We start from the raw sequence: 26053 nt of genomic DNA, 5'->3' as shown, positions 1-26053 counted from the left end.
CAGCCTCTTACACAATGTCTAGTAGAGGGCTTCTCCCTTGGAGTAAAGCGACCAAAGCATGAAGGTGACAACTCACTTCCACCTACTGCTGAGGTCAAGAACACCTCCACTCCCCATATATCTTCATGGTATGGTGCTTAATTAATTATGCATAGGGACAACTTTAACTTTACCTTTTACTGTATGAAGAGATTAAGCTATTTAATCATTCTATCTATCATTTAAAACTTAGTACAGTGTTATGGCTTACCTGCAGCAGCCTCTTTCTGCTGCAGCTTATTGTTAATGGATATCAGAGCTTCAAACACCTGTGAGTTGGGGCCCGTATGGAACTCCTCCTCCTTGTAGTGGAGTGCCTTAGCATAGGCTCGACAATGCATGGCTCTCTCACCCAGCAACTGAGGATCTAGAGGCAGTGGGCCCTATAATATAGATAATCAAGCAATCTATGAGATGCATAAGCAAAGACATGCAGAAGGTATAAGCTCACAGCTGGTTGGTTCATAATTAAATGCTGCAACCAATCCAGTCACTCCTTCACTGGCATCAGAAACCAATATTAAACTCTGTCATGAACAAAGCTCGTAATTCAATGCTATCCTGAGCCACTCCAATGTATTCTTACATGCAAAGTGCTTAAGGATATTCTACATCACCTTGTCACAATGTTCCATGAACTCAGCCAAGTTCAGGATTGTCTGTGTGATTTCTGGTAGATCTGGAACCATCAGTGCCTGCTCCAAGCTTTGGATTAACTCATTCTGCAATGACTCACTGAGTTCAGTCCAACAGGAAACAAACGCAGCGTTGAAGAGATCCCGAGGTAGCTGTGAGTATGTCTGTGCTAGAGCCCAACATGACCTGAAACCCATTTATGGGGGACAGCTTTAAAATCCATGAAATATAAATTCAGTATTTGGGATAGTAAACACATCAAACAAGCCTGGAAACGTTGGAGAATATGTATTTTCTGTACTTCACTGACACTGATATTCATTTATTACTGATGCATATAAACAATTAAAATTTCTTTCTTTCACTTTCATATAATTAAATGTGTGATCTCACATCTTGTACAGGATATCTCTCTCAAATATGGTGAACTCCTCTATTTCTACAATCTTATTTATTTACTTTTTGGATCCTAAATTTATTACCACTCAAATCCTAAATGAATACTATATGTACTGAAACACACAAACTTTCCTCATCTTCTGTGTAAAAGTGTCTTAAATTATCAGAATCAAAGAGCATTTAAATATGTCACTAAACATTTTCTTCAGCAACAGCAAGAAAAACAAATGAAAGAATGCCAGTTCCATTATTTTGAAGAAACAAATGTGTTCTTACAACACGTAGAGTCAGAAACTTTTTTCCAATTCATTATTTTGACAATTGCTTCAACTATAGGTTGTATGATGCGTATTTCTGAAGAATGCGGATGGAATTTTAATTTGAGCTTCATATAGAGCAGGTTTATATTTGACTGATACAAACAATTCTTTTAAATTTTTTTAAGTTGGTTATTTAACAATGCTGTCAGTACCAACGCCACATGGCGCTGAACCATGCTTCTGATAATGAAGTTTTGGAAAAAGAAGCTTGTGAATCATATGATGAAATATTATATATGTAATGAAATTTTATTTAATTAAGAAACTATCTGAAATATTTTTCAATGTAATGTTACTTCAATAAGACAAATATAAAAATGAATACAGATCATTGAATGCCAGTCACAACTAGACGACAGAATCCAAAGACTCAATTTGAATATAATTTATTAAGAAATATACACACACAAGTCATATAAAACATATATATACATGGTGTTTCACGACTTTAGGGCATATCTGCAGGAGGTGATTTCCTAGGTCTTTGTGATCAAAAAAAGTTTATATACTCGTAAACATGTGTCCGATTTTGGACGGTTATGGAATTATGACCATTTTAAACTCAGAATAGAAGGTAACGATTACTGACAATAAATGGAACAAAATAATAAACCAGCATAATACATGATACATTTAAAGTATGAATGTAAAGTTAACTTCGTGAAATTACCTTTAATTTGAATTGATTGGTGCTTAAAGCTGATTTTCGAAAATACCACTGCTCGCCGCAACACAGGCTGCCGCCGCTCAGTTGTGAACCGTGCGGGTAGCAAGTACCAGCTTCAGCTGGCTGTTTCTTAAGTGGTCAGCTGTGTCCAGAATGCAACCAAGCAAAGCATCTCGCATTGCCATCTTCACATTGTAAACCAGTTCTTTCATCCATCCCCACACACAATAATCCAGTGGGCTTAAGTCTGGAGACCTGGCTGGCAATTCTTCGCGTATTCGTACGTGGACTGCGGTGTACCATACGAACAATGACTTCTTCACTGACGACTTCATAAACACCACGCTTGGCTGCAATATGAACTCCAGGAATTCTACCGGTATCTCGCAATGCCTGGTAAACTCCCGTAAACACTCTCTGGTTCGGTATTCTATGTTTCGGAAATCACTGCTGATATTCAGCTATGGCAAGAACTGAGTTACCGTCACAAAACCCATACACATAAATCATATCTGCGTACTCCTCAAATGAAAATGTAAATGGCATCGTGAATGTAACAGACGTACCAAGACGAGAACTGTTCTGGACACCAGTAGCTGCCACATTAGTCGTGGCCGGACATACCAACCCACCACACCTTAGGTACCTCTCAAGTGTTGAGATAACGAGAACACTGTCTGTAGCTGGCTAAAAATAGCGACCCGCCAGATGATAAGACGCGGTTCACACGAGGGCATATACGGGAATGAAAAAACGGTCATAATTCCATAACCGTCCAAAATCGGACACATGTTTATATGAACTTTTTAGATCACAAAGACCTAGGAAATCACCTCCTGCAGTTATGCCCTAAAGTCGTGAAACATCTGTATATATGAGTTATGTGAAGGTAAACAGACATACACAATCTACAGAATGGATGGACAGACACAGCACACATTGTAACTTTATGGGCACACAATGTCTGAAAGCGGAAAATCTTTACATCTGCATTGATCATTCTTCAACCTGTATTCCATCCGAGTGTCCGTCTGCCCATCAATCCATCCAGCCATCTATCTATTGCTCTACAGCCCTTTGTTGGACCTTGGCTGCTTTTTCAGTTTCTTGATCTTTTTACAGTCAGTAGGATTCCCTGGACGGGGAATCAGCCCATCACAAGGGCACTAGCTTAACACAGGCAACATAAATGCAGAATAAATACAAACAGATATCCATGCCTCAAGAGGGAGTCAAACCCACAATTCCAGTGTTGAAGCAGGCTAAGACAGTTCATGCCTCAGACCACACGACCACTGTGATGGGCTTCAACATGTATTAATGCTACCAAAATATACCTGCCCCCTCGTCAGAAGCAAGTCGAGGGAGATCAGCAGCAAAAATTGAAATATCCATATGGGACATAAGGTAAACATTACAGGTAAGCAGATTTTTTTAACTTAGTTCCCGATTCAAGTTGTGTTTCTGGGACCATGACTTCTGTTAAAAAGTTCTGCTGTCGAATTTGAGGTTCTCACAACAGTGGCTACAAACAGAACTATTTTCTTGGATGTAACACAACAGAGTCCGGTAGAAGCCCATTGATGTTTGAAGGAACAATGCTGGATTTCTACTAGACTACAAGGTACAAGGGTAAGTCAATAAGTAAGTTAAAAATGGATACAGAACTTAAACAAATAAGAGTACTGATTTGAAAAATGCTTTTATTTCTCAACATAATCTCCCTGTACATCGAGGCACTTGTCTCATCATTTCACAAGCCCCTGAAAACCAGCAGCATAAAATTCTTTGCGCTGCTGTCGGAACCGGGCAGTGACTTCCTTCTCTACAGCTTCACAGTCAGGAAAATTTTCAGCCGAAAGACGTTGTTTAAGAGGGCCCAACAAATTGAAGTAGCTTGGAGCAAGGTCAGGGCTATATGGAGGATGCTCGAGGACTTCTCACTTGAAATTTCGCAGTGTCTCATTTGTCCTGTTGGCAGTATGGAGATGTGCATTCTCATGCAAGAGCAATGCCTTCGGTGAGGAATCCTGGTCGCTTCCGTTGAATGGCCTTATGAAGTTTCCTGAGGATGTTCCCTGTAAAGGGAAGTCGCTGCCTGGTTCCGACAGCAGCCCAAAGAATTTTATGCTACCGGTTTTCAGGGGTTTCTGAAATGATGGGACAAGGGCCTCATTGTACAGGGAGATTATGCTGAGAAATAAAAGCATTTTTCAAATCAGCATTCTTATTTGTTTAAGTTCTATATCCATTTGTAACTTACTTATTGACTTACCTATGTATTATAACCCAGAAGATAATATTCTGTGACTTTTATTACACTTTATTACAGACAAGCCTTTGAACTTCAAATTAAAAAATTTTAATCGCACATCTGTTGTTACTGACTTTTATTATAACGTGATCTGAAAGACTAGTGGTACCTCAGAGCTGGTGACGGTGATTCTTTCAGCAATTCAATACTAAGTCTTCGCAGCCATTCAAGCCAGTCATCTTTGGAAACTCTTCTTGTTGCTGTCCATGCCCTCTGAAGGTTTGCTGGTGAGACATGTAACTGTAAAAGAAAACCTATGCATGGTGAAAATTTTAATACATTATCTTTCATTGATTTTAATTATGAATACGTTTATTCTTCTCATATATTATGTCTCCTTACAAAATGTAATATATACTGAAACAGTTTCAACATGACAGACATGAAACAGCATTCTGGTAAACCTTATAACACATGTATGTGAGATACAGTCTGTGGAATTCAGTCCACCTTTCAGGTAATTTTGACTTTAACAGAACAAAGTTCCAGTAATACTATTAAGGAAAGCCACAATACAAAAAAAAAAAAAAAATCTGAAGCAATTCCATATGTAAAACTGATAACTTAAAATACAAAGCATAAAACTGCAATGTCTCTCATAACTGAACGTCATAGAGGAAGAAAAATACTTAATCCATCTTGTTCATAATAATCTCAGTTGGGACCTCAATGAGTGGACTCACTCTTCTACCTAAAAATGTCCTGTTTTCCTCCAGTCCCACAAGATCTATTTTGGAAGTTTCTTAAAACAATATCACTAACTAGGGGTCAGCCCACCTGCTTCACAATCAGGAGCTTCTCAATCACAACTAGGTAGGAAGGTTTCTTCAGTGATGTTTCCATTTAACACAGTCCAGCCAGACATACTCTAGGACAGTTCCTTAAAACATGCCACAATAGGCCCTTTCACATCCTTCCTAGTTCACTATTCATTCAATGTTATACAACTTTTGTTGTTGATACAGCATCATAACAAACCAAAAAATAAATGTTTTTCATGGACCATCTGTTGTACCAAGTTTGTTCATCCCTGCCACAAGCAATGTTTCCCATATGAACCAAATATTCAGTTCAGTTATTCAGTATTAGAGGGGGTGGGTTTCCCCATGCACCATGACTAGTAGTCTATTGTACGTCCCCCTTTAATTTCTACTGTTGCCATAACCTACCGGTACTGGTGCTCGCTATCTCCCCTTTCTGCCAGCAAGATCGGCCCTCTTCTGGCAGTGGTACCTGATAACTTCCCCATCTACCGGAGGCATTGGAAACTACTTGGGTGGGAAACTTCTTGCCTAATTTTGCTCAGAGGTCTCCTAGAGACATGAGGATCTTTTACGTGCCGTAAATCTACGACACGGGACTCACGGCTTAAAGTCCCTCCCAGAGGACTTGTTCCCTGAATTTTTCCACCCTTAAAAATTCCATGACCTCCACCGGGTTTGAACCCATGTACCTTGAGTCATGAGGTGGGAACATTACGCCTAGACTACGGAGGCCGCTTATGAACCAAATAAGTTGCAGTTGCATATAAATGTCAAACTCACCCTCTTGATTGTAGTTGTATCAGAAGAAGTTAAAGCAATATCTCTGTTCTTGTGTCGGGACAATCTGTGCCTCATCAACATGTAGTCCTCTTCTTCAGCTATTGTTGTATCCTAAATCACCCAGAATATAGCTTTAACTACTTAACATTTTCAGATTACAGAATTATATGTATGGCTCTCAAATCCAAAATAACTAACCACCAACTGCTCAGTACAGGTTGCCTCTTTGGCACCTGACATGGTTTTCCCATACATTGATCAGAATCTCTGTTTTCACCCCAATACAATTCTGACTTTTGCACAAAACGATTTAAGTATAATTTTTACATAAAATAACTTAGCAAGTACAGAGGTTTCAGTCTCAATCCCCTGACTGGACCTAAACAGTGACATCATTTCAAAGACTGAACATCACATTCAGACCTTAAGATACCATAACTCCATAAAGAACTGAACTTACCGTAACAATCTTGCAAGTCACTATTTCATATCGTTGGCAATTTATCTTGTGTTTTGCAATGACTCTTTGAACTAGTGGAATGAAGATCTGGTACTTGCGACCGAGTTGGACAACAAGAGCACAAAGAGTTTCCATGGCAGGAGGGCGTAGCTCTGGGCAGGAGTCCAATGTGCGAACAAGTGGATGAACAATACGTGACGCAAAGTCAGTGAAATCTAAAGTATCAGCCAGATGGTCCACTGTCTCAAGAGCAACACGGCATACAGGCAGTGGACAGTCAGCTGCATCGAAGAGACGTACAATGGGAGGAAGCACCAAGTGCAAGTAGTCGTCAAGATTGTTGCCAAATTTCTGTAGTGCCAACAGCAGCTGCAAGAAATAAGTTTCATAAGGAACTGTATCTGGTCCCGTACTCTTAAGCTGTCCCTGTGCTTAACTAAGCAAAATGCCATATAGTCATATGCAGGGATGAAAGTATACAGCCACACATTTTTAACCTTATTATTAAATGGAAGGAGTCTGGATAGCCAGGGGTTGATTCCTAGCAAGGGCAAGAGGTTTTTCTCTTCTCCACAGTGTGCAGACTGGCTCTGGGGCCCACTCAGCCTCCTATCCAATGGGCACCAAGGGCTTTTTCACTGAAGGTAAAGTGGCCAGGGCATGAAGCTCACCACTCACCTCCATCTAATGATGAGGTCAAGAATGATGGAGCTATGCTTCCATTCCCTTGCACATTATCAAAGCATGGCACTTAATTTATTAAGCACATGGACAACTTCATCTTTACCACACTAAATGTAAGTCACCATCCTGATTCACGCCCTGGCTGCTTCACCCCCAGTGAAAAGGCCCCTGATATCCACTAAATTTGAGGCTGGGGGCCCCAGTCTGGATGCTATGAAGACAAAAACTGTTGAACCTGCTAGGAATTGAACCCCAATTCCTTTGTCATCCAGCCCATAGCCTAGCCACTACAGTGACAAAACTAACCCCTCTCCTCCTGTACTCTTACATAAATATTCTTTCAAACTGTCATGTGTTTAGTGATTAGACATGGGATTTGTATTGGTAATTGAATTTACTGGCCTCTTACAAACCATAACCACAAATACTTATAGCGCTGTGGTGAATTCACACCCTCTACATTTCACTACAGCACACACTAAGTCTTCTCAGTGTGCTGTCTTTACCAGTTGTAGCTTAGTAACAGCTCCCAACACTGTAGATTCCTCAGCTTCAGGGTTCACATCCTTACCAGCTGCTGACTGTCTCATAGCTCCTCATTGCCACAACTCCTGGCCACCACTGGCTACCACTCACTATCGTAGGCCAGCACTTGCTTCTGACTCAGAACTTACCTATCTCATAGCTCCAATTGGCTATCCTTATATAGCCTCTACATGGACAGAATAGAATACACCACCTGAAACAGTTCTTCCACTGTTGTGTTTGTGTATTCATTGCCACATAAGTGTATTTATCAAGCTGTTCCCTAGCAATGGCTGTCTCTTCTGGCTCCACAATACTGGTTTTGAGTGGAGATGTCACAATACATACAGGCAAACAGGTCTCATCCAGGCCCCAGTAGCTGCCTGCTTTAGCTAAACAGATACATGAATGTACCTAGTTTATCTGAACATAAGGTATAGTTTTGTCCTACTGCCCTATCAAATGAATAAATATTCTTCCATATCTACAGGCATAATCTCACACATGAGCTAATCACCTTAAATTTCTAAACACACCGTGGAAATTTACTATGCTCAGCAATAATACAGTATTGTCTGAATCTAAGGTGCAGTTCTTTTGTCCCTGTACCATCTAAAAACAAAAGGCAATACTGCTGCTATAGGACCTTTCTTGAAAATCTGGAAGTTAAATAGTCAACAATTTCCTTACTTTTACTGAACCTGAAGTTTCAGAAAATGCCACTATATCCTACCCGGAGACAACAGATTTCTTCACATCCTCTTTATTTAAGGTCCATTTGAAATATTATTAAGTATAGTTAACACATGCAGGGATTCTAAATTAAATTCTGCATGCATTTATTTTTCCCAGTCTGCTCAAATCTGAGGACCATTGTGACAATTCACAACATAACTGGTACCCTTATGGTGAGGGATTGCAAGATATACATCCAACATCCAAACTGCAGATCCACCACTTATCAGCTGCCTGTGACTGCTTACCCAACGGATTCACAACTATACAGCACCTCCTTCATCTGTAACCTCAGGATATGTCATGTCACAGAAACAAAGAAAATTCCCTGCTAAATAACTTTTTACATTTCTAACAAATCCACTTCTCCACATGTCTTCATGGCTTAATTAGTTATGTGCGTGGACAACTTCACATTACCTTCTTAATAATCTGTCTGGTATAACACAAATAATATATTTTTCAACACTATCCATCATCACAATCTTTTAGATCTTGTCTGGTATAATGATGAGTAATTTACATGATGGTCATAGTCCATGGCAAGCAGCCAGTCAAACTTTATCTCTTCTCTACCAAGTCTAGAACATCCCTTAGGCAAACCTAGCCTCCAATTCAATGCTAAATCTAGAGCCCTTTCCCCGATGAGCACAGGCAGTCTCCATGGTGTGAATGCATGGAAGCTTAGTTCCAGATCTCCCACAAGCCTTTATGGCATAGTACTCTAACACTCAGCAATGTAAAATGCCCTCAGTCTGGCAGCCCAAATACATATTATCATCCTGCATAATCAAAATATTGGCAACACTGCTAAACCAGGCATCAATTGTTTGATTCATTTTTAAGATATTGTATAAATGTCTAGCATGACTCAAAGATAAAAATCTGAACTTTCTATTCCATATTTCATAATGAATCATCATGGTATGGCAAGGTAAATACCTCACTGTTCTTTCACGGATTACAGAGCACACTGTTACATGAGTAACTGGTGCTTCTGTCTCATACAGATGTTTGACAGATGAATGGAGCCATGCCTAAGCACTGGAACTGATCCTCCTTGTACCTGTTATGGTAAATGCATACAACTGCAGGGGATAAATTTTGTAAGCTACATATATTAAAAGGCTGTTTTACACTGTCTTTATTTAAGTACTTATAACTGCTTGAAAATAACTGTAACTGAACTCAATCTGAGCCATTTCAATCCATTTCATAACCATACAACCAACTTATACAGGATCCATTTTAATTTCCATTAATACCACAGTTTTCAAAGTTGCTTATTCCCTTGAAGTTTCAAACAAAAATGTTCTTTTCATTTCTTGTTTCCTCCATAAGCGCTACCTGCCTTGAACTACACAACCTTCTTGATTCAGTCACCATCAGAAAATAAAGTGAAGAGTTTAAATTGTGAAGGTCTTTATCATGTAGTTCTCCATCCTTTGTTTCTTCATCTCTCACATACAAATATTCTTTTCAGCCCTGTTCCAAAACTCTTTCAATCTATATCATCATTATCTCAGAATAAGTATGCATGCTCCATATTAGGAAATGACAGAGAAACTAAGCTGAAAAAACAAAAGCAGTCTGGACAGCATAAATGAGATAGGTACACATTCATCTCCTCCATGCAGAACAAAATGCATGCACATGGCACCCATCTGTCCCCTCACCTTAATGGTAACAGCCCGATCCTTGCTGGTGTCATGCATGAGAACTCGCAAGATCTGAGGCATGAGCTGGGGGAGGTAAATCTTGAACTCAGCCCCAAGAGCAACAGCAATGTGCTCCACCAAAAGAATTAGAGTGCTCTGCAACGGGCTGTTAATTGTCCAGAATTCCTGCAAAATAATCGCCAATCACAATATTTTCACATATAAAAATAATCTTATATTAGCTTGGTACTTCACTGCAATTCACAAAAAAATAATGTATTTACTAAACTGTCCTTGTTAGGTGGGTCCTGCATCACTAGAGCATAGTATGTCCGCAGGTTGTAAACAGAGACGTCGACCTCCAGGAGTGGAGGGTAGCTGTGAATATAATAAATAACTAGTCACAGACGGCCAACAAGGGGTGGTCCCCTTGGTGGTCTCCAACTTGGGTGTTGGACGTGGGGCTAACAACTCCTCACCGTAAAAAATAAACTTGTTACAAAATGTCAAAAAGGGCCTCAATGTTGAATGGATTCTTTGGATAAACAGCCCAATCTAGGGAAAATGGATACAGATTTGGTACACAGAATGCAATAAATCTGTGTAAAGCAGGTTCCCTCATGACAATTGTGAAAGAAATACCAAAATATAAGTTGGATTCAGTGGAGTACAAGAGGTCAGACGGGACAAAGGTGGCACCAAACCAGCAGGTGAATATATGTTTTTCTAGGGACAGTAGAATGGGAATCATGAATAGGTACAGGTTTTCTTGTACATAAGAGAATCATATCAGCAGTTAAGAGGGTAGAGTTTGTTAGTGATAGCATGTAAAACTACGAGGTTGCTGGAGTGGTACCATTGTTCTGAATGTTCATGCCTGACAGAGGATAGAACTGAGGATGTGAAGAACAGCTTCTATGAGGAACTAGAACGTGTATTCAATAAATTCCCTAATTAAAATACTAAAATTTTGTTAGGAGATTTCAATGCCAAAGTAGGTAGTGAAGACATCTTCAATCTTACAATTTGGAATGAGAGTTCACATGAAATTACTAATGAAAATGGAGTTAGAGTAGTAAACTTTGCCACATCCAAAATCTGTCAAAAGTACAACATTCTCACATTGTAACATTCATAAATTTACTGGAACATCTCCTGAAGGAAAGATACTTTGATAGATAGGAGACAGCATTCAAGTGTACTTGATGTCTGATTGTGCAGGCCAGCATATTCTGATACTCACCACTACATGGTGGTGGCAAAAGTTAGGGAAAAACAGTCAGTGAATAAACAAACAATGCACAGAGTTTATAGGGAGAGGTTCCATCTCAAGAAATTAAACAAGATAGAGGGAAAAGAGCAGTATCATGTTGAAATCTCAAATAGGTTCACAGTTTTGGAAAACTTAAGACACTGAGGTGGATATTAATAGAGCGTGGCAAATTATTAGAGAGAATATAAAAATTTCTGCCAAGAGAGTCTAGGTTATTATGAACTGAAGAAGCATAAGCCATGGTTCGACAAAGGATGCTCAGAATTATTAGATGAAAGGAAACACGATGAATTGCAGTGGTGACAGAATCAAGGCAAAATAAAATGTGATTATCTGAACAATATAAGATGTGAAACCAGCAGGCATTTCAGGAACAAAAAGAGGGAATATCTGAAAGACAAAATTGATGAGCTTGCAATGAACAGTAAGAACAAGAATATTAGAGACCTGTATAGAGGAATAAATTACTTTAAAAGGGGTTACCAGCCTAGCAGTAACTTAGTGAAGGATGAGAACGGTGATCAGCTTGCAGATTCCCACAACATTTTGAATAGGTGGAAGAACTACTTCTCTCAGTTATTGAATGTACATAGGGTCAGTGATGTTAGCCAGACAGAAATACGTACATACAGCAGAGCTGTTAGTACCTGACCCTAGCCCTTCTAAGGCTGAAAGTGCTATTGCAAAATTGAAACGGTATGAATCACCAGGTAGTGATCAAATTCTGGCAGAACTTATTCAAGCAGGAGGTGAAATATTACGTTCTAAGATCCATAAGCTAATTACTTCTATTTGGCAAAAGGAAAAATTGCCTGATCAGTGGAAGGAGTCTATTATAACAGACTCCTTCCACTGATCAGGCAATTTTTTATAATAATTATTGTACCCGTTCACAAGATGGGCAATAAAACTGACTGCAGTAATTATCAGGGGATATCACTGCTATCAACTTTATACAAAATTTTATCCAATATCCATCCCTCAAGGTTAAGTCCATATACAGATGAAATTATCGGGGATCATCAGTGTAGGTTTCGATGTAACAGATCAACTGCTGATGAGATTTTTTGCATTTGACAGATACTGGAGAAAAAATGGGAGTACAATGAGACAGTATATGAGCTTTTCACAGATTTCAGGAAAGCCTATGATTCGGTTAGGAGGTAAGTATAGTACAACATTCTCATAGAGTTTGGGGTACCCATGGAACTAGTTAAGCTCATTAAAATGTGTTTAAATAAAATGTACAGTAAAGACCATATAGGTAAACATCTGTCTGATAATTTTCCTATTCAAAATGATTTAAAACAAGGAGATGTTTTAATGCCATCACTTTTCAACTTTGCTTTAGAATATGCAATTAGGAAGGTCCATGAAAACCAGGTGGGAATGAAATTAAATGGGTCATATCACCTGCTGGTCTATGCTGATGATGTGAATCTACTGGGAGGTAACATACATACGACAAAGAATACAGAAACTTTAACTGATGCTAATAAGGGGGTTGGTCTAGAAGTAAATGCAGAGAAAACAAAATGTGTTTCTGTTTTGCAACCAGAAGGCAGGGCAGTCATGATATAAAGACAGCTATCAGATTCTTTGAAAATGTGGCACAGTTAAAATATTTTGGAACAAGAGTAACAAATCAGAATTTGATTCACTAGGAAATTAAAAGGAGACTGAATATGGGTAATACTTGCTACCATTCAGTCCAAAACCTTTTGTTTTCTCATCTGCTGTCTAAAAACATAAAAATTAGAATATACAACACTACATTTTACCTGTGTTTCTGTATAAGAGTGAAACTTGGTCTCTTACATTAAAGGTGGAACATGTCTGTATTACTTTTGACAATGCAAGACAAGGAGAATTTTGTCCAATTCAATCTGAATCTCAGCTGGGAGGTCAGTTATCCTGAACAAGGTTCTTTTTTGTAGTTTTCCTCGGTCCCTTCAGGCAAATAATGGGATAATATCATTATCAGGCAATGGTGGCTCCCGTACCAGTACTTATCATACATAACAGGGCACAAAATATAAAAATCAAATAAAAAATAACTGACCACTTTGTTTCAAATCCTTCTTGAATCATCATTCATTTATCACTCATCCACTCAATGTCATACAATCTAACTACTGAAAACATCATTAAATAACCCACAGACATAAGTCTTCTGATAAGAATAACAAACCTACCTTTATAAGTGTGAAGATATCATCAAGGTAATTACGAATATGCTGCTTAACAATAGCAATCAAGACAGCCAACTGTTGGAAAAGGAACTCCCTGAAATTGACATCAGCTGTTCGGACCACATTCAAGAAACTTGGCATCACATGGGAAATGTATGGAACACACTTTATGCCCAAGGACTTGAAGATGAATGTAACAGCCTGCCAACATAACAAGTGACACATCAAACAATAATGAAGGGAAATTTTTTAATTCTATAAAATTTGGTGAGATCAGATAGAAGGAAAAAAGCATTTAAAAGNGGTACAACAAAAAGAGATAAAAAAACAACAACAGTGACCTTCATTATGAGAAATGGAAAGAGACAAGCCCCTGAGCAGCTCTTTCCTGTGTTTTTATTATGTAACATCCTACTTAACCTGTTGTTCCCATATTATCTTAGTCTGCTTCTTGGGCATTTCTCTTTGGTTTCATGTTCAAAACCTTCTTTGGGATTGCCTTCCTTCATTCTTAAAATACATACTTTTTTCTGTTATTTAATAATTTCTTTTCCATTCAACTTATCTTTATATTCTTTCTCATGTTTTTATTCTTTATTCCATCCCATCAGGCTTTTATACTTTTTAGAATCTCATCTCTGATGAGGGCATGCTGTGCTGCCAGTCAGTACACATGAAACAGAGCAGCCAGTTCGTGCAACAAATTGCAATGCTATCTATCAAAACCAATCAATCCTTTGTAGTACGGGTGGCTCACATTTATTCTAATCCAGTATTTTGCTCTTTTATGAGTATATTATTAGCCCATGCCAAAAAAATAAACTCCGTGGCCTGTAGTCCGCAAGTGAACTATACCGACCGAGCGACTGCCATTTGTCAGCGAAGTTAGTGCCAACTTTAGCGGATAGAGGGTGTCACATGGTCAGTGCAACGGATCCCCACAGCCATTATTCTCGGTTTTCTACACCGGAATGACCCCATGTCACAAATGCAAAATTAGAGGGAAAAATCTGTATCTCATATAATAAATTGATACATTTGTAAAGCCTATGTCCACTCTAATTACCTGAACAACCATTGTATGGTGCTGAGACAAGGTTGGATCACGGATGATTCTCATGAGAGTTGCTATAGCTATTGCAGGATAATACTCTTCTAATGTTGAAGAACTCATGTTCACCAACATCTCACTTGTAGTCAGATCTACCGAGGTGAAACAACAGTTAATTAGCAGAAGTATGAAGAAAAAAATCTAACCCTTTTCAATTAATATGCTGACATATGGTCAATGCACAGAAGATGATCTTATGAAATTATGGTTTTGTACCAGTAGCAATAAAGATGAATTAAACTGTGACATGACTTCTAACACCAGATGTCATGTGTTAATGACTAGACATTGGATTTGGGTTGATGATCACATTTAATGAACACTTGCAACATAACTACAAATAATTATAACACTTTCAGATTCTAAAAATCATTACTGCAAACACCAGCTTTTCTCCATCTGCTATGTCTTCACTAGTCGTTGCTTGGTAGTGGCGCCTAACAATGCAGTTCAAGACTCTTGACTGCTGACCTCCAACACATGACTCATGACTGATGACTTCCAACCCATGATTGGCTAACTTTTCTCATTCTTCACCATGCAGTCTTGGCATAACCACATAAAAAAAGCCACTTCCAAAAATTCTCCACTGTTGAGTGACGTGTTAAGCATGCTGTTCCCCAGTGATGGCCCAGGTATTACTGATGTGGGAGCATGTTTTGGTTGCCATGGAAACATGCTCACCAGCCATTGCTTAACAATGGATGCCTTTTCTAGGTCCTCTACTCTGGCTTTCAGCTGTCATGTCATAACACATTGCATAGTTAAAGACCCAAGTTTGCCTTATATCATACAAACCTTAAACAACTTTCCACATTTTTTCCACAATAATTATCATACAAGCCAGGAGAGGAAGTAGTCAAGAACATGCCCATGACTGTCCATTGTATGGTCCTGTTGGTATCATTATCAGATAAAATAACAAAATTATTTAAAATGGTATGTTTTAATATTTGAGTAATTCAGCAGAAGTACATGATATTTCAATATATTCATAAAAGTTTTATGACTGAAATACTGTATTACATTTCCATAAATGCTCCATTTTACACCAGGGCTCATATTATTAAAAACTGTGGTGCAGAAATTGCAAATATATGCTCAGGTTATTATCAAAGTATTTCTAAATAAAAGATTGACATACCATGGCTTGCCTCTGCTTCAGTCTTATTGTCTGTTATGGACAGAAGGGCTGTGGAATCCACTTGGGTGTCAATTTGTCCAAGATTCATCTTATGCTTATATGGATCTAATGCCCCAAGTAGTCCGAGTACTCGAATGGTTTCACGCCTAAACATACATCCAAGTAAATTAGTACATCATTCACACAGAAAATGTCAACATTTGAAATAGTGACATACTGCGCCGGTCTAATATTTCAGGATTTTCAGTGCAGGATAATGAAAGAAAAAGTCAAATAATAGAATTATGATACAGAACAACAAGGTGAGATTTAGTAACCAGAATTAACCAGTTATCATTATAAAACCAAGCAAAAGAAACATGGTATAAAACTCATCAGAATTACTGAATATATATCCATGGGCAGACTCTGCTCTATGTGGTTTGGTGGTAATTTTTAGAATCAACAGGAGTACTACTGCCCTAGTCAGACAGGACTGGAACATAAGAGATATACAAAAGAATAGATTTCAGTTTTACTATGGAGTTGAAACAAAATCCATGCAGTACAGCCAAAAAAAAAATAATAATGTGATGAAAATAACAGAATTTGTGGCTAGTACTTCCAGTTATGGTCTATTTGACCTTCCTGACTTCTGCACACCTCAGTAGTAGTGACAAAGTGGGGACACAAGTAAGGTAAAACTCCACTTACCCTGACTATAGGATGATGATGATGAGGTGGAGGAGGAGGAGGAAGAGGATGATGACGACGGCTTATGAACACATATGAAAAAATTCTTCAGTGAGTAGTTATACCTGATAATAGGCTGCTGTTCAGTCTTCAAGAAGTTGATGAGAACATCCAGTAATGTGGGATACTGATTGTAGGGTTTTACCACATGACCTGTTGACCCCACCAACTGGCCCAAAGCCCACAGAGCCACTCCTCGTTTTTCAGGAGAGCTAGCATCTCCTAACATCTCCAGGAGGATGGCAAGTAATTCTCCCATCCATTGCTGCATCTCATTACCATTAACCTTCCAGATAAAATTGTCATGAACTGTATTTAAATTCATAGTATAAAAATGGACCATTTTCCTATTCTTCTGAAAATTATGTTTATTAAAAAGGCATGATCGATAGATATGTATGTTGGAATTCACACTGACAACCTTCAACAATTATTTTCACATATAGTTTTCTATTTTTCCAGAAAAAATGCCTGGAAGTGCCTGGTCTTTGCCCAGATTCTGCTTAAATATAAATCGCACAGAAATAATGACAATGAACAATTATTATGTCAATCTTATGATTAACATTCTTGTTGAACCATTATCTATTACTGACTGCTATGGTACCCACAGTGTTCACTTTACGAATTTAAATAACTGAAAGGCAACATAACAGCACTATAAAGCTTTTTAGTATGTCAAACTACCGGACCTGAAACGGAGAGAAAAGCAGTGGGAAAGAATATAACAATATCAAAGGATTGTATACATAAGATGATGAATGATACTGCTATGAATGTATATAATATTATACAGTAAAGCCATAGTTAGGGTAGCCATTCCTAGATTAATTCACTAAAAAATGGACTATTCACTAACACTAAGAGCTTCAGTCATTCCATAATCACCATACAACGTAAAGAAATGTTCGTACTGAAATAAAACTGTTCACACATACATAAATAAGCAATTACAAAATGATGTATCTATTACACATTTCCTTGATCTTTTCTTCTTCATACACAGCAAGTTCCTACAGAAATCAAACTTAACACAATAATTGTTTTTAATTAAAACCTGTACTATGAATAATATGTTTTATTGTTGTATCCAAGGTTCCCACAGCAGTGACAATGAAGACTTCTATCATCTGGGACATAAAACTGTGTACTCCAGTGACAGCCAACCAGGATATAATGCAAAGCACACCAAGCTGTACAGCATTATCCCAGAAGACAGGGCTATTCAACATGTTTTATTAATTACAGAAATGGTAAGAATCTGGCAGGAAAACTAACCTCTGCTAAGTCTCCAATTGCAGTGAGAACGCTGACCACTACACATGGATTGGGCTCTTGTTCCTTCAGCTTAGGCACAAGAACCTTCAGAATGGGTTCCATATATGGGCGAATAAGCCGGGGAGCATTCACTACCAAGTGATCCAACATGCGCGCACTTTGCTCCTTGTTGCGTCCTATCCCACTGTGTTCCAACTCTGTTAGGAACTGTAGTTCAGTATGATGAACATAGCTCAGAAAAACATGATCATATTGTATATTGTAATTGTCATATGACTGTTCTAATCTCAGCCCAGAGAATGTTCATTACTGATTAGTTAGTAGTCTAAGGTGGCAAGGTATTTTAGTCACTGGATAAATATACTGTCATGTGTTATTGACTAGATCAGGCATGTCAAACTCAACTTGTACAGAGGGCCACCTCAGCCCTATAAATAATAGTCCAGGGCCGCACTTCAAAATAGAAATATACATTAGATTTTGATACAAGGAAATTTAATTCTATTTATTATTTAGGAATAATTTCAATATAATTACCTAGTGTCCCATATCTTACAGTTTTAAAAAGCAAGAGAATGCCATTTTTGACAAGTAGCAAACAACTTTTCAATACGTAAAAAGAGAGATTACACATGAAATTATGTTAGAAATAGCAAAACACTTAACTTCCTGCAGCCTGCTAATTTATATCTGCGTGAGACTTCTTGTCTTCTGGTCTGTTGGAAAATTGTCTTTACAAAAAAATATTTCTACTAAAATTTTAATATTGATTTTAATATCAATTAGCTCTAAAAGTTGAGGGGCCGCACTTTGTGGCTATGGGGGCTGCATGCGGCCCGCAGGCTGCATGTTCGACACGGCTGGACTAGATGTATAATTTGGACTGATAGTTGGATTTACTGAATCCTTATAACTTGTAATTACAAATCATTATAATGTTCTAATTTACAAACTTTACAAATCACTACTGCAAACATTAAGGCTTCTGGTCACCGACCGACCAGTAAATTCTTGTTGGCCCTTGCCAGCACAATCATTCTTGATTCCTGAGTCCCACAGGGCTCATGACTTTTTTTTTTTACTGTCTCGCAACTGAGTCATGTAACTCTCCCGTCTTCACCCTCTGTATAGACTTGGCTGATGTCCTCATTATATAACATCAGCACAGACCGCATAAAAACATTGCTTCCAGCAGTCCTTCTGTTGTTGGGGCATATCCATTGTTGCAGACATGTGTTTACCGTGCTGCTGACTGGCCACATCTATACATTCCACTATTCCAGATTTTCAGCCTTCATGTCACAATATAAATTAATGAAGATCAATAAGCAATAACAACAATAACCTTAATTTATACTACTGACTTGCTGAAATGAAAATCTAACCTGTATAAGGGTCTTCCGAAGAGATGGCATTACATAAGCAGGGTTCATGCAGCTCAGACGACCAATTGTGCAGATGGCAAGCTCACGGATTTCAAATACTTCATCATTCATTGCCACAAAGAGTGCACTGAGGTTCTCTGCTTGTGCCAGATGACTATCAAAACTGTCATCCAGTGATTCAAGTACACAGTAACGAACATCAGCATCTAGTAATAGGAAAAAAAAATTACAGAATTAAATCAACAAAAAATCTTATGGAGGCCTTCATGAATAGCAAAAGCACCAAAAATAAGAATACTGTTATATAATTCTGTTCACTGATCTCCAGATTTATCTGAAACTGGCCGTTATAGTGTTTTATTGTACCTATAAACAAAAGCATCAAATATTAGCCTATAGACATATTATTCCAACATAGTGAAACAACTAAAGAATGTAAGTCCTGTTATTCCTGTTATTCAGGTTGTAGTTTTATCTGTAAAGTGCATGGTGTCACAAGCCAAAAGGCCATAATCTCAATCCACAAAACAATTTTGCCAAACCAAATAATTAAGATTTTATACAGAAAATATTAAAGTGAAATCACAATTCAGGATTTTTGGGTAGGTGTGAATTTAAACATTAAACAATAATAATAACAGCAAAAATCTCTGAGGTCAATAACTTTGGATCACTGAAATTAATGTGAATGTGCTGTTCTTTGAAATATGAAATTTTCTGGCAAAAGTCATAAAACACAGAAGGTACAACATACAACCCCACTTCATAAGTGCTTACTTCTGAATGACAACAACCTGCACTTTGACATCAGTGGCAGATGAACTGGCAGATTCTACTCTACCCCAACCTAGCAGAGGAGATCTGTACTAGCTACAATAGCATCATCTTGCAACCAGTCTGAAAACTAACTAATCACACCTAGTACACCTTTGTCTTCAGACGATACAGAAAGAACCATGAACATATGCACAGGTGGAACAGTTTAAAGTAAATGTTCATAAGACCACATACAGTGAACTTACCTCCACTTACAATAATGTTCCTTCCTTGATTTATGGTTTTCCTTCACAAGTCAGTAATCTCATTGTTATATTTCCACCACTTAAGTTTTTCCTCGAGTTAGATGTAAATAGTGGAAAATTAATGAACACAGCTCATAATGTGTGAAATAATACAAAAGCCTCACCAGTATCCGTAATACCAACTACAAGAAGTTTCCCCAAAACATCAGCAACTGTAGTTGTAACAGTGTCTGAATGCCGACTAGCAGAACCTTGCAGGGCAAGTCTTAGTAACCGACTACAAGTTCGAACTGCCTCCAACCTCACTTCCTGTTGTTCACTCGTCAAAAAATGATCAGCACATCGACGGACAAACTGCAGCAATGAATGTCCTACAAAACAAATTAAGTATCTTAGGCCTCCCACCAGAATGTACCCATGTACACATGGAAGACAAGGAATAATTTATGCAGCATCTGGGAATGAAAGCCCCACTTTTTAGTGGTCTCATTTCAAGAACTTTATGCAAGACATTCCCATTTATGTGGTCTGACAATAAAGTTTGTGAACTTGCCACCATGTGGTTGCCATGACATAAATTGATAGAAACCTCAGTACGGTTTGATGATCTTGGAATATCAGTGTATCACAGCTGTGTTGTTGTTGATCTATGGCAGTCTTTTTCTGAGTGTCATCTATTACTGTCTGAGTGTGTTTTGGTGTGCTGTAGTGAGAATGTTAGAGGTTTTTGTGAAATTTGGCAAGAGTGGAAGCAAAATCAAAGAGATGTTAGTGTAAATTTAGAGGGATAATGCTATGAGGAAAATAGGAGTTTATAAGTGGATGACACATTTTTCTGAGGGAAGAGAAAAATGACAGTGATGAAGAGAGATCAGGACAGAGAGCAATGAACAGTACTGGGGGGGGAACACTGCAAAATTTTGTCAAATTGCCCGTGAAAATCGTCAACTGACTGTCAGGAGCATAGCAGAGCAAGCAAACAATGAGAGAGAAGCAGGAAAATTTTAACTGAAGATCATGACATGAGGAAGGTGTGTGCAAAAATGGTCCCAAAGGCCCTGCTCACACAGCACTTTCTGTGAGGGAGTTTTTAGTTAGTAAACAAATAAATGTGCTGGAACACCCTCCCTATTCACCCCAATGACTTTCTTATGTTCCCAAAGATAAAGGAAATATTGAATTTGATGACATCAGGAGTAATATAATGGCAGCTCTGAAGGCCATTCCACAAAACCAGTTCCAAATTGTTTTGAAGGGTGGACTAGTTGCTGGCATCGGTGCACAGCTTCCCAAGGGGAGTACTTTGAAGACAACCACAGTGATATTCAGCAATGAGGTATGTAGCACCTTTATTGCGATGAGTTCACTAACTTTATTGTCAGAACACGTATATACTGATAGCTTTAACACCAAATTTCTTTCAATTTCTAATTAATTAGTATATAAAAAAGGATGACATTTATAAAATATAAATAAGTCTTATTTCCAGGATGTGTACTCAACTATATATGAAGTAATGAATTTTTTTAATTGCAGTTAAAACTCTTTGACAAAAGAGAGTTAATGATTTAAATGCCTACAGACAAAGCAAGAAATGTATCAACAAAATCTGCTATTTGAATTCTATGCAATGTAATTTTGAAGAATTCATCATAGTGCAATGCATGAAGCTTGCACAGAGTCTGGAATCTGGGTACCTATGTATGAATCTGTTCAGGATTCAAAACTATTTATTCTGTGTAGCATTACCATCAAAATTGAAGCTTCCTAATGTCCTCAATGCCAACACAATGCTGGGGACATCCTGTGATTCCTGTCCAAGCCCATGTGAAGACAACGATGTCACAGCTGAACTGGCAGAGGGTGGTACCAGGTGGCGTGGCATACCAGGATGGCGTAACGGCTTATGCATCAGAACATGTGACAGCATTCTTAGCAAACCTGCGAAATAGTGTTATACAGATGACCAAACAATGGAGTGCCATGTAAAGCACAAACTGCATAACCATACATAACTGATTTGAAGAAAAGAACTGCAAAGAAAATCAAAGAAATGCCGTTTTGGCTTACTTAACAAGGCTGTGTGCCAAGTCACGTTATAGAAATTAATAAAAATTTACATAATTATAAATGGTGAGTTCAGAAGGATGTTTGCTATACAAAATGAGTGAAACCACAAATATATCCATGAGTTAAGCACAGACTTGGGCACCTTCTAATTCTGAAGCAGAAACCACTGCACTGAAATATTTAGCCATAACTCCATTAAAATTAACACAAATTGAGATTAATTATCACTTTTAATCTGCAACAGTGTGCAGAATGTGTTTCTTAAAGTACTGCCCAAAATCAGTAATACATTCAGACTCAGATACAAAATTCTTAACTGTCCCTCAATCCTGGCTATTTTGCTTCAGCGCCAAATGTGTTAAACAGACCTTAAATGCTGAGACTTCAAGTTTTGAACAGTATCCTATATTATAAGAACTACAGGAGCAAATGCTAAACCTTGTGCCACATCAGACATATTCTGCTGTGATCTCTCTAACACAGGAAAACATATTGGAAATTTCTGACAAAGGAGTTGAATGTCTTCAATTATGCTTTCCCTGACCACAATTTTCTTTTGTAGGAGTGGCATGAGAGTAAGTTCCTTAGTATTTCAGCCTCTGATGACATCTGAGTATGGAGCACTGAAGTAATGAAAACTGGTATGCTTGGAAAAACTGTGCCCCACTGTCACTTTGTCCACCAAAAATCCCTCAGGAAATACACTGGGAGCGAACCTGGACTTCTGGAATTATTGCCTGATATATGCCAGGCCTCATTTGCCATGCTGTTTCTGTATATACCATTTACATTCTTCATTTGGATGCCTGCAGCATGCGATTAGAATTGAACGAAAAAAAAGTGGCTAAGAAAAATTTTTAAAGTGAGATGAAAAAATAAAAGTCAGACAGACCGTACCAAGAAGACCAGAAGATAAAGAGAATTTACAAGAAATTAAAATGAGGACAGTGAGGAAGATGGTAAATATTAGAGAAGAATGAGAACTTTTGTAAAGGAGACACAGTTTTCTAGAGCCGTAGGTCTGCCCGTTTTAAGTACATCACATGTTTTTAGACCTGGCTTTTGGGTTGCATGTGAGAAGTCAGATGGCAAGAAGTGCATGACAGTGGCTGCAGCTACATCATAGGAAGGATGGTGACACACTGTAATTAAGGCTCTCTTATAACCTACACACATCCTGCAATCCTTATTATTGGTAAATTTGAACAAATTCACTGCACAGTCTGTTGAGAATGACCAGGTCTAAAAACACACTCTCCACATAATAAATATTTCACTTTTTACAAATCCTTTCAATACACATCATGCTACCTTCAGATATTTCTTTCTTCAGCTGTGGTACACTGAATGCCAGTTCTCTCAGCGCAGTAGTCAATGCTGGACTGAGTCCTGTGGCCAACATTGGCTCCAGCAAGTCTCGCACATCAGACCTAATCATCAATTTAACAGCATGCCCCAGCAATGTTATGCATACAAAGACAGCTGGCTCAAGAGACATTCCTCTCTTCTTGCTGGGAGTATCCTACATTAAACAAACACACAAAGAAAGTAATCAAAATGTATTACTTAGATATATCTTGTGTTATGTGTGAATACATTACGTTTCTTCCAAAACGTTCATTTGTTATCATTTCATACCTCAACAGAGGAAGTGAGTTAATTTTAACACAACATAACATGGCATATGTTCCAAAACCACAAACAAAATATGTAACAATAATGCTTACTATGAAATCTTCATATTAATATTAGTATCATTTATTTTACAATTAACAAAAAAATTAATCTGATGAACTATGGGATGGTGACAGGGGTGAAGACAAAGGAGCAAGATCAGGCTTGAAAACAGGAGACTAGGAATTCTTGCCTATTAATTTATGGGAACCAGGCATCCTTTAAAATACCTGATTCATCAAGCACTGGGGCAGACAATGGTATTTTTGGATCTGCATCATTACCACTCAGCTCATCAGACAAGTTCTTTGCATTAGCCCAAATGACGAATGATAAAGAGTAATGGCACATCGGTATTTATGCCCCACCCTCCGAGCCAGGATCCCTTTCAATTTCTACAAAATCAGCTCCCTCATTTGTGTGATCTTTCATTCATTCATTCATTGTATATAAATGTATCTTACTAACCATTACCCTTATTGCACTTCTGCAACTTTCTTTTATGTTTTCAGCTTTCTTCCTAATGTTTCTTAAGGTCAGTTGAGGAATTTCCTTGGTATTAGCTGTCAACTGTGCATTTGTCACTTTCATAATTCTATCACATCTAATTTCTCCTTGAGGGTAAGAGCTTTCATTCATCTCTCACTACAAGCAGCACTTTTATCAGTGGTACCATGTTTGCTCACAATGATCAACTTAAAGACTAGGATAAGAAAAATTAAGGAGATAAAATAAAACGTAATTTGAGGCTCTGCAAAGATACTGAGTGGCGCTCAGTACACTCATGTCAATGATAAGTGGCATGGAGCCCATCCATCTTTATGCTCTTTGCACATCATGTTATGATATTCATTTCACACATCACAACATCAATTTCTTTAAATGAACTCATATTATAGTACGATCATGAAAAATGAGATCAGAGATAATAAGGGATATCTGTACTTCTTTAACCAGGACCCAATTAACATTCCGACTATTTTCTGAATAATGAACCTGCCAACTGAACTGTCTCCTTAAGACATACATGATTTATTAACATCATTCAAGCTTATCAATTTCATACCTGAGAAATTTTACAAATTATGAGAATTAGAAAAATTTTTGTTTCCATACCTTACTTTTGTTTCACCAGTGTAATGTAATGATATAACACACATACCTTTGCAGGTAGTGACACTCTAATAACTTCCATGATCCTTGGAAGATAAGGTTTAATATCCTCCTCAACAGCTAAAGCAATTAGGCCTATTGTGGTGAAGGCGGTACTACGGTCTTTCTCACGACCTCGCAGGCTTAGCAGAAGATACTGCATCGATGTGTTTAAGTGTCTGACATGACATAAAAAGAATCAATTATGTTTTATCAAGACATGTTCAATGAGAAATTTGAAAAGTTCTTAAAAGTTCCTATTACTTATAATTATATAAATTAGAAATACCCAGAACCAATCAGTAAAAACAACAGATGTTTCCTGTATATCCTGTAGAAAATCTTACAGCTCAATGCCAGGTGCTAGGGGTAACGATAACATAACAAAGTTCATGACTTCTAGATGGCATGTGGCAGAATCACATCATGAAAGCAATGAATATGTTAACTACAATTCAAAGAAATAAGCAAAAATGTATACTCCTATACTTAAGTATGAGCACATTCAGTCAACCTTAATGTTCAATTTTTAGGTTTTCTAGCAAACAACACGGGGGCAAGTGGTAGCGTGGTTTTTTTTTATTGCTAGTGGGGTGGGACTAAGTCCCTTGTACTGCGGCCACTTCTGGCCTATTTTACCAGCCCCAGATGATAGATGAGGGTGATTTTGGAGCAATTGGTGGAATGAAGATTGGCAGGGGAAACCGAAGTACTTGGAGAAAACCTGCCCCAGCGCCACTTTGTCCACCATAAAATCCCACTTGACCAGACAGTAGTGTGGTTGGTTGAGGCACTATGCTACAAGCCAGAAGGTCACAGGTTTGAGTACAGATGGGGTGGATTTTTCAATTGACATAATCCTTCCAGCCGCACTATGGCCCTTGGGTGGACTCAGTCTCTGACAGAAATGAGTACTAGGAATCTTCCTGGGGGTAAAGGCCACCTGGCACGTAAGGCTGACAACCTCGCCATCATCTGTGAGCCAATTGTCCAGATAATAATGTGGGAGCCTCAACTTCTCACAACCCTATGGGCCTCC

General features: G+C 38.1%; 1 protein-coding gene across 2 annotated transcripts in view; it reads right to left on the bottom strand.

Annotated features, from left to right (window-relative positions):
- LOC111869020 (serine/threonine-protein kinase mTOR) overlaps positions 1 to 26053 on the bottom strand; it is a 68631-nt gene that overhangs the window by 30771 nt on the left and 11807 nt on the right. For both annotated transcript variants that reach the window (XM_023860200.2, XM_023860199.2), the window contains exons 7-22: positions 25025 to 25193; positions 23500 to 23710; positions 21868 to 22059; positions 20283 to 20489; positions 19097 to 19302; positions 17712 to 17918; positions 16499 to 16719; positions 15702 to 15847; positions 14513 to 14649; positions 13450 to 13647; positions 10000 to 10167; positions 6380 to 6748; positions 5920 to 6030; positions 4485 to 4615; positions 657 to 861; positions 251 to 422 (exon numbers count right to left, since the gene is read on the bottom strand). In XM_023860200.2, the coding sequence (XP_023715968.1) occupies positions 251 to 422; positions 657 to 861; positions 4485 to 4615; positions 5920 to 6030; positions 6380 to 6748; positions 10000 to 10167; positions 13450 to 13647; positions 14513 to 14649; positions 15702 to 15847; positions 16499 to 16719; positions 17712 to 17918; positions 19097 to 19302; positions 20283 to 20489; positions 21868 to 22059; positions 23500 to 23710; positions 25025 to 25193 (3050 nt within the window). The remainder of the gene's footprint in view (positions 1 to 250; positions 423 to 656; positions 862 to 4484; positions 4616 to 5919; positions 6031 to 6379; positions 6749 to 9999; positions 10168 to 13449; positions 13648 to 14512; positions 14650 to 15701; positions 15848 to 16498; positions 16720 to 17711; positions 17919 to 19096; positions 19303 to 20282; positions 20490 to 21867; positions 22060 to 23499; positions 23711 to 25024; positions 25194 to 26053) is intronic.

Source organism: Cryptotermes secundus, unplaced genomic scaffold (genome assembly GCF_002891405.2).
Source record: "Cryptotermes secundus unplaced genomic scaffold, Csec_1.0 scaffold70, whole genome shotgun sequence".
NCBI lineage: Eukaryota > Metazoa > Arthropoda > Insecta > Blattodea > Kalotermitidae > Cryptotermes > Cryptotermes secundus.
This window is presented reverse-complemented; position numbering and strand designations above follow the sequence as displayed.